Source organism: Phoenix dactylifera, chromosome 5 (assembly GCF_051530095.1).
Source record: "Phoenix dactylifera cultivar Ajwa chromosome 5, Ajwa_hap1_PhDact_Kaust_v1.1, whole genome shotgun sequence".
In the NCBI taxonomy this organism is placed as follows: domain Eukaryota; kingdom Viridiplantae; phylum Streptophyta; class Magnoliopsida; order Arecales; family Arecaceae; genus Phoenix; species Phoenix dactylifera.
In genome coordinates this window covers 10,882,765-10,895,000 of record NC_143194.1, presented here as the reverse complement: position 1 = coordinate 10,895,000, position 12,236 = coordinate 10,882,765, and the positions used below count along the sequence as shown (strand labels likewise).

The following is a 12,236-nucleotide window of genomic DNA, read 5'->3' as shown; positions in this document are numbered from 1 at the left end:
ATCTTAAGCGGCTAGCTATCTGGATCCTCTTCCAGACGGTCTCCTCAAGTGGCCATGAGCACAACTAGTTCACCTTTGCCCTCATCCACAGCAAGCAGAGGAACCATTTGACATAGAAAGTTAGAAACGTCTTAACGATCTTGTATATATTTACTACAATCTGAGGTTGAGGCTAAAGTGCATTCAAGAAGAAGTAAAGCTAAAGTACACAAATTCAATCCATAGTGCTTTCGTTGATGATGAGGATGATTCTATGATCGAATTGCTTGTGGGCTAGCAACAGGAGCTGGAGCTTGATGAGCAAGGATCGTCTCCACGACCGACCAGTTTCGTAGACATGGAGGCTAAGATCGATATAGGGCAGTAGACAGAGAGCAATATTCAACGCATCCTTCCAACTAATCAGCCACAACCACAGGATAGTTGGTCACCACATGACTCCTTGTCTAAGATATTCTATTAGAGATATGATCGAGAGATGCTTAAAGAAGGCTACTACGCCACCTGGTTAACTCGATCAAGAGGGCGACATACATCATCCCAATATAACCAGACAGACAGAGTCACAAAGGATAAGAAAGCAGCTGCCCAGTGTACCAAAAAAAAAAAGTACCTGCAACCCCAATGGAGGCTATCGAGAAGGAGTCAGTTCACTCAGATTCAGAGACCAGGATCAACAGTTCTGGTGGTTATGAATCTGCTGGACAGAGAGGGAGTAATTATGAAGCCCGTCAGGATCTAATTGCATATAGAAGATGGGCTCCTCGAGGCCATTTAAGAGACACTATACAGCTGCAGATAACTTCTTACATGGAGTAGGATTCATAGATATATTATGTTTTGAGTCGTATACTAGATTCTATTACCCACAGCTATAGACAGCCTATGACCCATACTGATATGAATATAGATATTGTGCGTCTGAGGCATCTTCCGGTGGTTACTGCTCTATGCAATCCGAAGTATCTTACGGATCGAATTTTGCTGCCGACTTATACGAATAGGCCCCTTTACAGCCATATTATCAGCCAAAGGATATTTCTTATAGCAAGAGCTTCAGTAAGAGATCCGAGAGTGCTTATAATGCAGTGTGCATTTCTTATGGGATAAATATACAAGACTACAACGCTGCTTCGTTAGAGGGATGGCCTGATGTGCCTCCTGATTATGCTGATGATCTGGATCGAGAGACATCGCTACTTGACAAGATTTTAGATATCGATATATATATTATACTTTAAATATATGTAATTGATTATATTATTTTATATTTTTTACCTTACTACTTGATTTGAGGATATTTTATATTGCTTCTTATAGAATGCAACATCTTACTAATCATTTTATGATTTGTATTATTTTAAAATAATAAGATGCGTCATTTAGTTAAATCAGAATTATAGAAACATAAAAAAATATCAAAAAAATTAAAAAAAAATAAATTAGATTTAAAATTATTGAAAAAATATCAAAAAGATTGATTACCAATTAAATCAACTTGAAAAACTCAAAAAAAATGCCCTACTGTACTGTGTGTCGGTACGGTATCGAACCGGTACCGTACCGACTCATCCGCCAACCGGTATGGGTCTCGGTATCAGTTCTACGGATTTTGATTTTTATGATATTCAAAAAGTTATGCTGCTGCCACCAAAAAAAAGAAAAAAAAAAAAGAGCAATAGGCTGCAATTTTTCACTTTTTCAAAGTCAGGGAATACTAGATGATGCTAAAGCCTTCTTTGGACAAGTTGTATAGCAATTTAACATTTCTGGAAGGAATGCTGTTGTTATCTTGCACGTTTCTTTAACATTTCATGCCCTCCTTTCCGTAATTCTTATGCCTTCCCTTGAGATTCCTCCACACATAAAAACGGTGCATGTCCTAATCGCCATGTCCCACATAACATGGATCACAAGTATGACCCCATCGGGATAGAGAGGCAGCCTCAAATTTGTCTTTAAGACTCAATACTTATCCATTGCTTATGAGCGAATAAAAGTAGTGGATTAGGATATGGATGAAGGCCTAGGCCTTATCCTCCCCACCGACCATGACCTCCTTATCCCCTCTCCCCAAAATACCATCGGCGGGACCAGGTCGTACGAACTCCAAAGAAGAGGTGATATTTCGGATGTTTAATTAAAAGAGACAGACAAATGGCGTAGGTGTATTACCATTAACTATACCTCGCTCTTGGTTCCTTCTAAACTTTTTTCTAAGATTAGTGATATGTCAATGGTTCCAAATGGAGGGGATAATGCTTAACCACTTAACTTTTTTTTTTAAACTTACTTTAATCTATTATAGGTCCAATTACTTACTTATTAAATAAAATAATCAGATTTGAATCTGAATTTTTTTGACCTATTCACTAAATACCTTGATAGGTGGCAGGATTGTGATATAAAAAACCGCTGCCCTTTGGCATGTAGCAATAGAGCCTGTTTTGGTATTGGAGTTGGGTGTGAAAGCATCTTCTTTTTGCAACCCACTATCTCACCTTTTTGCCCTATCACCATGCACTCGCATCCACATTCATAGAATTACATATTAATTTATTAGGCTACCCCCGGGGGAGAGTGGCATTGTTTAAGATGCTTCATGTCCTCACCCACAGCAATTGGCTTTGACTTTATCAAGATGGAAGTCCAGTAGTTGCTTGTTCTGACGCGGAACATCTGAATTGCGTACCGCCCGGGAGAGCAGCAGAATGCGGGCACAAATGTTAAAATATCGAAGTCCATCTTATTTAAAAAATTAAAATATCAAGCAGCCATTACAAATGTTCCTTAGCTTCAAGTTGCAAGCAGTATATATACAATGGCCCATCCATGCAAGGACTAAATGATTTGTTCCAAGCCTCCTTCAAGCCTTCAGAGATTATCCAAAGGCTTATTTTCTCTTCCCTTGAGGTTCCAAGGTTGGATACATGGGAGAAGATCTCAAGGAGATGTTTCGAAAAGTCTCATCGCCACGAGCCGAAGATGCGGATGAGCTCTGTGAGTCTGCATCTCTCTCAACTGCTGACTCCGGGGACTCCATGTTCTCATCTTCATCTGATCTCACAGATGATGCAACTTCCTCATCATCTCCCAAGCCATTCTCAACGTCGTCGAATGCATCGAAATTGGATTCGGATGGGCCTGTTTTCGAGTTCTCTTTGCTCATGGCTCATCTTCCCATCAAGTGAGTATAAGTCTAAATCTGAATCTGCCTTTTTTTTTTGCGCGTGTATGTGTGTGTGTTTATGTAGCAATGCAGAAGTCCCAGAAACAACACAAAAGAATTGGAAAATACGAACAAAGCTAAAAGATATGATAATCGTTATGTCTAGGTAGGTTCTTACCTCCTTCCATTAAAAAAAGATGATCAATATGTCAACCAAAGTTTCTACCCGATCCATGTTAGCTTTTCTAATTTTTCTTAAGAAAAAAATGTATTACTTTAAAATTTTAATTAAATCTCATTACATAATTTAGCCTACTTTTCCTTATAGCAAATGTTAACTGAATGATAAAACATTCTCAATAACAGGATTAATTTTTCCCAATTTTTGTAATTGTTAATTTGCTGACCGGTCCATTTACCCGATGACACATTTTGTTTACAACGCATTAGATAGAGTTGTTAAGAGGAGATTCTGGGTGTCTGCAGGAGAGGGCTCTCTAAATACTTCCAAGGGAAATCCCAGTCCTTTTCATCCCTGTCTGATGCTAGATGCATAGAAGATCTTGCCAAGAAGGAGACCCCTTACAAGAAGATGAAGCCATGCAAGAGCTATGCAGGAAATTTGGATGCAGGCCATAAGCCATGCCATACACCAGGGCCTTGTAACAGGACAATAGCAAAGAAAACTTCCAGGGGTTCTTGTTCCTCTCTAGTTAACAGGAGAAGCACCAGTAGCCTTTTATCAATTAGCAAACCGCCTCCCATACCTGTGAATAAGAACCTGTAATACTTTTTTTTCTCCAAGTATTTAATTATAGAATATGAAGAAGAGATCTAGCCTGATTTCATGACAAACAATCTATGTGATAGGAGAAATTAGGTAGCAAATTTGCTATGCTCCTTTTTTTTGTGCAATAGTTCTATGAATAAAAAAGCCACTAGTTCAGGTTGTCCCAGAGAATCAGTCCATTTCTCTGAACATCACACTGTATTCAGTGGGTTTTATTACAATTGTACAATAAATTCTTTTCTGTAGAGTGACATCTCAAACAGAGAAAAATTGATATGTAATCTGTAGAATATTGCCCAATCGCAGTTAAGCTTTGTTTAACTGCCCGTTTGCAAATATGTCTTTCAAGACTTGATATTTCCGTTTTCCCTTCTCTACTTTTACAGGAAAAAAGCTTGATAACAATTCTTAGCTCAAAATAATAGTTCCACAGAGCTCAAATGACTCGAGGTTCAACCAATAAAAAGGTTCTCTTTTGCTCTTTCTTCTGCTACAATCATTCTATTTAACATGCAAAAATTTAAGCATGGTTAAATGGCATGATATATCTCACTAATGAAAAAGATGGCATGACCATCCGACATCTTACACTAGGATTTGTATCAGAGAGCATACTGGTATATAGCTTCTGCAGTGCCATCCTGGTAATCGGTGGCTCCAATCACATCTGCCACAGCTTTAGCCCTTTCTGACCCATTTCCCAGGGCAATGCCCAGTGATGCTAGCTGTAGCATCTCTGTCATTTTCTCCATTGCCAGGTCATGATCTGGTCAAAAATTAGGTCATCTTTGTCACCTTGAAAGAAAGGGTGATGCCTAGAACTGAAGATAGAATTTTGGAGAGATAGCAAATTGGATAAAAAAGAAGTTAAATCATTGTTTGTTCTAAGATTCTCTGTTGGAAACATTAGAGATTGTGTAAAATGTCAGCTAAAAGACACTAGAAAGAATGGCAAAGAGCATAAATTAAAGGCACGTATAATTCTCAAAATTTAGGACTGTGGAAATATAACAATGCTAAATGCCATTCTAACTGCCAGAGGAAAGGAGCCCAGCAGGGGTGGAACGAGCGTATGTAAATCATCATCCTTACGATAGATTATTATACCTGAGAGCTGTCATTGGCACTTGTTATATTATTATACATTAGAATCTCCATCTTGCGATATGTTAGTCTCCTCAACCTAATAACTTCAGATGGCCTAGCAACATATATGATCTTGCAAAGGAGACATCCAATAACACATATATTAAACATAATCTAATGCCGTATTGGAAATTTTATTAAGACAAGGGATATTACTAGGGGAAGTACAGATGAAGACGGTAAAAGAAGGTAATTCACACCTCTTTTGTGGTAATTCCAAGGCGATCCAGCAGCACTTTTTCCCCACTACATTTTGAAGTTCCAGAGGGGATGATTTCAACCATATCTGGCAGTGCCTTGATACTATGTGCACTAATCCTGTTGCTTCAAACCAATATGGCTGTGAGGTAGATGACACCGTCTCAGGCATGTCGAGATAAAGCAGCTTCTGCAAATACAGAATTATTCCCAGAAGTAAGGCGTTCACATTAATTCCAACCTGCTTTTAGTCAAAAAGATCATGCTGAACTCTCCCTCAACAATGATAGCTTAGTCATGCCTTCACTAAGCAAAATTTTGATAAGTGTGTCAAGTGCAGAATCTTGCTTTGTTAGAATCTGGCACCTATGTGCTGGATTAAATATGATACACAATGTGCCAAGGACTGTCTAACCTAAAAGCCGAAAAGAAGAAAAGAAAAAGGAGCCTAGAATGAAATAAATGTTATAAAGGTTTCATCCATTAAAAAAAATGCAGGCAACATATTAAGACATTTTTGGTCAAATATTGGTATTTGTATGCACTAGAATGTAGCATGTGCAAAGCACATGTTTTTTAAATTTCAGAGTAAAAAATAAAAATATATTTAAATAAATAATAATGTTGGAGGAAGGACTCCAACCTTAGACCTTATGGTTAACAACTAAATGCTAATTTGTCCAACCCCACATGAAGGATGACATTTAATAGATGTTCTCAATTAAATGTTCAAATAAGTGGACTCTGACTAGATAAGGAATAGACAGAATTGGCTGAAAAAGACTTGAAACTCCTTGATGGTTTTAAATGATGAAAAAATAGCAGAAATTGAATAAGGCCACTTCAAAAAGAATAATATATTTAGCTATTTGGCATCATTACATTGAACAAGGAACAAAAAATCAAGGACTTAAGTCTCGGCAGGACGTCCTGCGGGACACCAGGATGGAGTACCATCCTAAGTGCATGGACAAGATCATTGTGCCATTGTCCCAGCATCCTGATCGTCACATCTTCAGACATCCCATATCCCAAGTGTCGGAACGGGACTGGACGGTGGTGCATCCCATTCCATGGCAAAACTGGCACAACACCATCCCACGGGAATTAAAGCCTCACATGGAATAGTTATCATCCTTGTTAAATTTTATTCCTTGAAAAAATAAAACTAAAGTAGAGGGTAACCAATTGTCCCTGAAAACACCAAACTAGGCTTTTTTCTTTTTTTTTTTTTGGTTAACAACACCAAACTAGGCTTTTTTTTGGTTAACAACACCAAACTAGGCTTCTTTGTTATCATTCCGAAGTGATAGGATCCTTGCAATATTATTAGAGTTTCCCTTTTTCTTAATCTCATTGAGCAAGGCTACGGGACACCTATCATTTATTTTTAGACGATTATTGGTAGATTAAGAGAGAAGGCAGATGTTAACGGTCTGGATTTCATAAGGATCGATGCAAAACAGAACTTTCAGTTAATAAAGTTCTTTGATTTTGTTTCTTTTCTACTTCTGCTTCCTATGTGCCTTTCTTTAGGCCTGCAGGTTAACCCTCGACTTTGGATATGATAGATTATGGATTCATACCCCTCGAAGATATTTTTTCTTACAGAAAAAATAATTTATTTCTGCTTTTTGTAATTTGTGCGATCAAGATGAAATCACAAAAGATATGGATGAATTTTGGTTTATAAAAATCAAGAGCACCTTCTTGCTTGATATGCTTGACAACTTCTCCAGTAAAATTTCTCAAAACTGTCAGGACTTTTTACAAAATCATGCCTCAAAGTGTACTAAAGAATGCTCATGTGGTATGCTGAAAGTTTGGATTGGTGAAATATGTAGTAAGAACAGCTCACCGTCGGAACTTTCTGCTTGAAGGACTTCATCAGCTATAGCATCATATGCACTTTTTATTAGACCTTTTCTCTTCCACTCAAGATTCTTCAGAACCAATTCCTCTTCGTTCTCCATTTCTGCTTCCGCCTCATCACTAATCTCATGATCGAAGCCCAAAAGATGCAATAAGCCATGAACCTAATTAACATGGAGCAGTTAGCCAGTTACTGTGTCTTGGAATAGCTTGAAGTATAATATATGCAATCAAATCTGTAAAGATGCTAATGGTAATGCATTTGCATCAACCACCAAGAATGATGACGCCATAAACTACTGATTTGTAGGAATGTAAGTGCTGTGATGACTATGTGACACAAACCACAATAAAGAAACCTAACTTTTGTAACTTATTAGAATCCTTCTTTGATCATTATTCCAATCAAAAAATAAATATATCCTTCAAACCCCTCAAAGTTCTTTTTCATAACTTTCATCCACTCTGTCATTCCCAGCTATACCATGCAGACACAAACCCTGTCCTCGCCAAAGCTTCCTGAATCTTTGATGCATAAAACAATAGGTCTATCTTGATTATCTATCTTTTGATCAGACATTGTCATTATATCCTATATTTATTAGTGGCCTTGTTTTCAAGTGTTAATGGCTGAGGACCTCAACTTTAGCTCCATAAATAGGTACTAGAAAATTACAAAATGGAACACATGCAAAATGATGGGAGGTAAATGATATATAAGAAAACCAACATGTAGATTACAAAAGAAATCAACATAATCAGAAAATATGCAAGATATCCAATGAATGATGATTTATACTGTTAAAATAAAAATACATACTCCACTCAAATGACAGTCCAAATTAATGCAAAAGATATGATGGATAAGCCAATGAACCAACCATGAGGATTCTTATCTCGTCAAGAAGTGCATGACCTCTCTCCTCTGCTTGTCTTGCAGCTGTTTCAACAGAAATTACTATATCTCCCAACAATAGCTGAAGAAATAAAAGAAGCATGTTAAATATGAGGAAGAAAAGTCAAGCAAAAACATCAAAAGAGGCCTGAAACTCAAATATATTCCTTACTATGGGAAGATCAAGTTCAGGAACGTGCTGCGACATAGAAAGAACATCAGTAGCATGGTCCTCATCTCTCCAGTCTTTGTTTAGTTTTTGGATAAAATCATCATTGCAAAGCAATACTGATAACTCAATCTTTTCAAACTTATTAACATCATTTATAGAAGTTTCCCTGGTTTTATATTCCAAGTCTCTGATATTATGAAATGCAACGTTCATTGCCATGGGAACATCCAATCTCAGTGTCTCTGCAATGGCCTGCACAGATGTTGCATAAGACAGATGTCAATCAAACAGGTGAAGACGCTATACGCAAATGAAAACGATAAGCTCCACTTGCAGTACTAGAGAAGGTCATCAGAGACAATGCCAAGAAGTTACAACTGATTAGGTATGCAAAAAAGTATTCAAGACAAGCAAAGCAATAAGATTTGGATATACAAAGGAAAAAACATGATGTGCACACTTAGTCCGTGTCATATGACTGTAATTGAACCATTTGGTAGTTAGAGAAGAAGGAATAAGAGATGATCTCAGTTATTAAACAAGTACACCCAAAAACCTTGCAGTTACATACATCAAAAGAATGCCTTACATACTTCCAATACAGATTGTCTATTTAACCTGAAAATTTACTAATTTTGATGGACCCACCTATTTCCAACCACCTATTTGAATACCTATGCAACTCAGAATAAAGGTAGACCATTTTCCAAAATACGCAAATAAATCCGGTATGATGCTATAATTGGTAACAAGACAAGTTGCTTCCTTGTCCTACTCCATACAATTCAGCAACATAACTTTCGTAATTACCTCAAAACACTGCTGAACACAAATGGAGTAGATCTTAAACAGAAATGTCCTCCGATCTTGGCAGAAACACAGATTATGAAGAGTCACAAAAAGCCAACACACATAAGCAAGAAACCTTAAGCTGTCTGGCAAACGAACTAAATAAAGAAGTTTCCCCAGCAAATATTCTGTCATAGAGAAGCTGTCAGTATGAAAACATCAAGAAAGTGCTACAAAATCCTAGATTTTGCAAGAGCTTCTGGGATTTCATTACAGAATAATCCTAAAAACCAATTATAGCTACCAGTCCAGTAATTCTAAGAAAAAAATTCCAAAATTTGTTTTCTTGTTTTCTTTTCCATAATCCCCTGGAACTCGAAACGTATCACCAGATGAGGAGAAGCAAACCAAGATGCCAGATATGCCATGAAGTACAGGGCTACTTGGAAGCAATGAAAAGAAAAATCTTAATTACCATGATTTCGGGATCGTCGGGCAAGTCTTCTTCGATACAGATCTTGATATCGAGCTCCAAAGGCTTCTCCTTCGGCGCCTGCCTCTTCGCCGCCGGTCTCCGCCTTGGCTTCCGGTACCCCCTATTAGAGTTCGCAAGGAACCCTCCGAGCGACCCCGCGGGGCGCGATTCCCCAAGCGGAGCGAAGCGAAGCAAGGAGAAGAACGACGCCAGCGGAATAACCGGACGAATAAGAGGAGAGGTGACTGTCGCAGCCAGCGGCAGCGGCACCCACTGGAGAGCGGCGGAGATCGGATGCGGAGAACGAAAAGTAGATCTGGAGGCGAGGGCGAACGCCCGCGCGACGAGACTCGTCATATCGCCGGAGAAGGGGGAGGATTCCGGCGAGAAGAAGCAGGGCAGCACGTGGGGAGGAAAAAGGGAGAACAAATGCACCGAGTGTAAGAAAAGATCGGGTGAAAAGGGATGTGTATAATTTATCATTTGCGTGGGAGATGAGCTACAAAAGAATGTTGAATTTTGATACGTGTCGGTTAGTTCAGTCGATTTTAACGCAGACCGCTGTTCTGTTTGGACCAGCTAATCCCCGCTAACGTTCTGCTCTCGGACTGCGGTAAAAGGGACATCAAAACCCTAAACCCTAAACCCAGACGTTTTCCACCATGAAGAGAAAGCCATGACTCGTATCAATCTCGACCGGAAGTCAAAACCCTAACCCATCAGATGTTTTCCACCATCAGAGAGCAATGCCTCTATTGGAGATCTCTGTGGCAAGCTACCAGCACAGTACCTCAAGAACGCAGAGGTGAGCAATTTTCTCGCATTCTTTTCTCTCCTTAGCTTATAATCTAGATCATGGGGATGTGGCCATGTCTGATTTACCTTTATTGTTCTTCAAGATTGGGAATTATAATTTAATTTCTTATTTATAGAGAGTTCAATAGAAATGTGATGTTGCATTGGTTGTTTCGCTTGTACTGTACTCGTATTGATGCTTGGAGGTCTTTATTATGTGAAGGATTTCGATTTAGGAAGAGCTCAGTGTCTTATAGACCAAACTTTGAAGGGTTTACCACCTTATGCTATTCTTCTGTTGCTAGCTCTACCCAATAAATCATTCTTGAAGTACATGAAATTAACCTAAGAAGCAAGAGTTTGTCCATATGGTATGGTTGTTTGTTATGTTCTGATGGATGAAATCCATTTATGAGATTTTACTTATGGGTAAATACTCGCCTGTTTTCTTTTGATCCATGTTAAATGTTTTATCATCTCTTAATTGTCTTCTTACTTCAACTACTATTTTTTTGATAAATGCATCAAAATGAAGCATTCTTTGAAAAACATAATCTTAGAAGACATGCATATAAAGATGTCATTACCTAGTTTTGTTCCCAACAATTTGAGGTCCTGATGAGGCACAGTTTGGACAGATCCAATCTTTGGTGTTTTACACAAAATGGCTTCCCTAGGACTCAAAACCATACTATTGCACTTCTCGGCCCAAACTTTTGCCATTGCACCAAGCAATGACTCCTACTTGGAAGACGTGCATATGTTGAATTAGAAAACATTATCACTTCCCACTAGCTAGTTTTGGAGAGACTTTATTGTGGTTGTTGGATTTTTGATGTGCTATGCTGAATTAAAAGAGAATAATGATAAAACTTAGCGGGGTAAATTTTGCTTCCATGTTATAATGGTTGTTCATATTTCTTAGCCGGGTATTTTCATTTCTTATTTATTGTTGGAAAGGCCCACTACTCTCTCTCTCTCTTAAGGAGCCTTCATTCCAATATTATTTATCTTCTCACAAGAAAATTAATTTTACTATATTCTCTTTTATTTGCTTGTTTATGTGCAAGAACCATAAACCTTGTATGGGCAATAATGCAAGTGTAACCCATTGTCTACATTTGTGTTTGACGTATCAATTGGACCAATTCATCATCCATGTATGAGCAACTATATATATATATATATATATATATATATATATATATATATATATATATATATATATATATATATATATATATATATATATATATTTTTTTTTTTATTTTTTTATTTTTGGGGGGGGGGGGGGGGGGGTTAAATAATTATGGTTTCTATACACATTAGCCACTGGGCTATCTGCCTTCTGCCTTCATTTTGATAGATGTCTGAAGTATCGTTAGGAGAACAAGAGAAAAATAACCTAGACTTAGAATGATACACAAGGTTAAGGGGACATCATAGTTCATATGCATTCGCAAAACTCCTCTCTACAATTGGAATTTCCTAACAGTGCTCTCTGTGTGTGAAAAGGGACCATGTTATAACCAACAGTAGGTTCTCTAGCATTTTTTGGGATGTTATAGAGTCTAGGTACGTCGAGTTAACTTGCAAGGGGATGATCGCATGATATATTGGATAGTGGTTGTGCCTGCAGGATATGTGGATTGTGTCATTGTTATATGTCGGTCACATGATTAGCATGCCAAATGTGTATGGTTCGCATTCAGCCCTGCAACAGCCTAATGGATTGCACTGATAATGTGTGGGGTATTGGGTTCTTCCTGCATAATGTGTTGATTGCATCAATGGTATATTAAACTAAGGTTCGCCGTACCGGCCAAACCAGATGGTATGCCTCATACCATACCAGTTTGGTGTCAATATTCGATATGAAAAGCTTCATACTATTTGTACTGACACAGTGATAGTGTGACACTGGTACGGGGTCCA

At 38.1% G+C, this 12,236-nt stretch overlaps 2 protein-coding genes across 7 annotated transcripts; one reads left to right on the top strand and one right to left on the bottom strand.

Annotated features, from left to right (window-relative positions):
- The first annotated feature begins 2,523 nt into the window (after positions 1-2,523).
- On the top strand, positions 2,524-4,295 carry LOC103718019 (uncharacterized). The gene is made up of 2 exons (XM_008806647.6): positions 2,524-3,187; positions 3,656-4,295. Exons 1-2 carry the CDS (start codon positions 2,931-2,933, stop codon positions 3,954-3,956), a joined length of 558 nt encoding a protein of 185 aa, XP_008804869.4. The 5' UTR covers positions 2,524-2,930; the 3' UTR covers positions 3,957-4,295.
- On the bottom strand, positions 3,236-10,327 carry LOC103718021 (endoribonuclease YBEY, chloroplastic-like). Of its 6 annotated transcripts, none has more exons than XR_015986973.2 (6): positions 9,507-10,327; positions 8,243-8,494; positions 8,057-8,152; positions 5,306-7,339; positions 4,575-4,725; positions 3,236-4,460 (listed from the first exon to the last, which is right to left on the bottom strand). XR_015986973.2 is itself a non-coding variant. In XM_088721625.2 (5 exons), exons 1-5 carry the CDS (start codon positions 9,987-9,989, stop codon positions 5,468-5,470), a joined length of 1,035 nt encoding a protein of 344 aa, XP_088577751.2. In that variant the 5' UTR covers positions 9,990-10,327; the 3' UTR covers positions 3,236-5,467. The 6 variants fall into 6 exon arrangements, 2 of the variants coding, with proteins under 2 accessions (XP_088577751.2, XP_026664620.4); XR_015986975.2 differs by having other exon boundaries at positions 3,236-4,725; positions 5,306-5,544; positions 7,162-7,339; XR_015986974.2 differs by having other exon boundaries at positions 3,236-4,725; positions 5,306-5,493; positions 7,162-7,339.
- Positions 10,328-12,236: the final 1,909 nt, after the last annotated feature.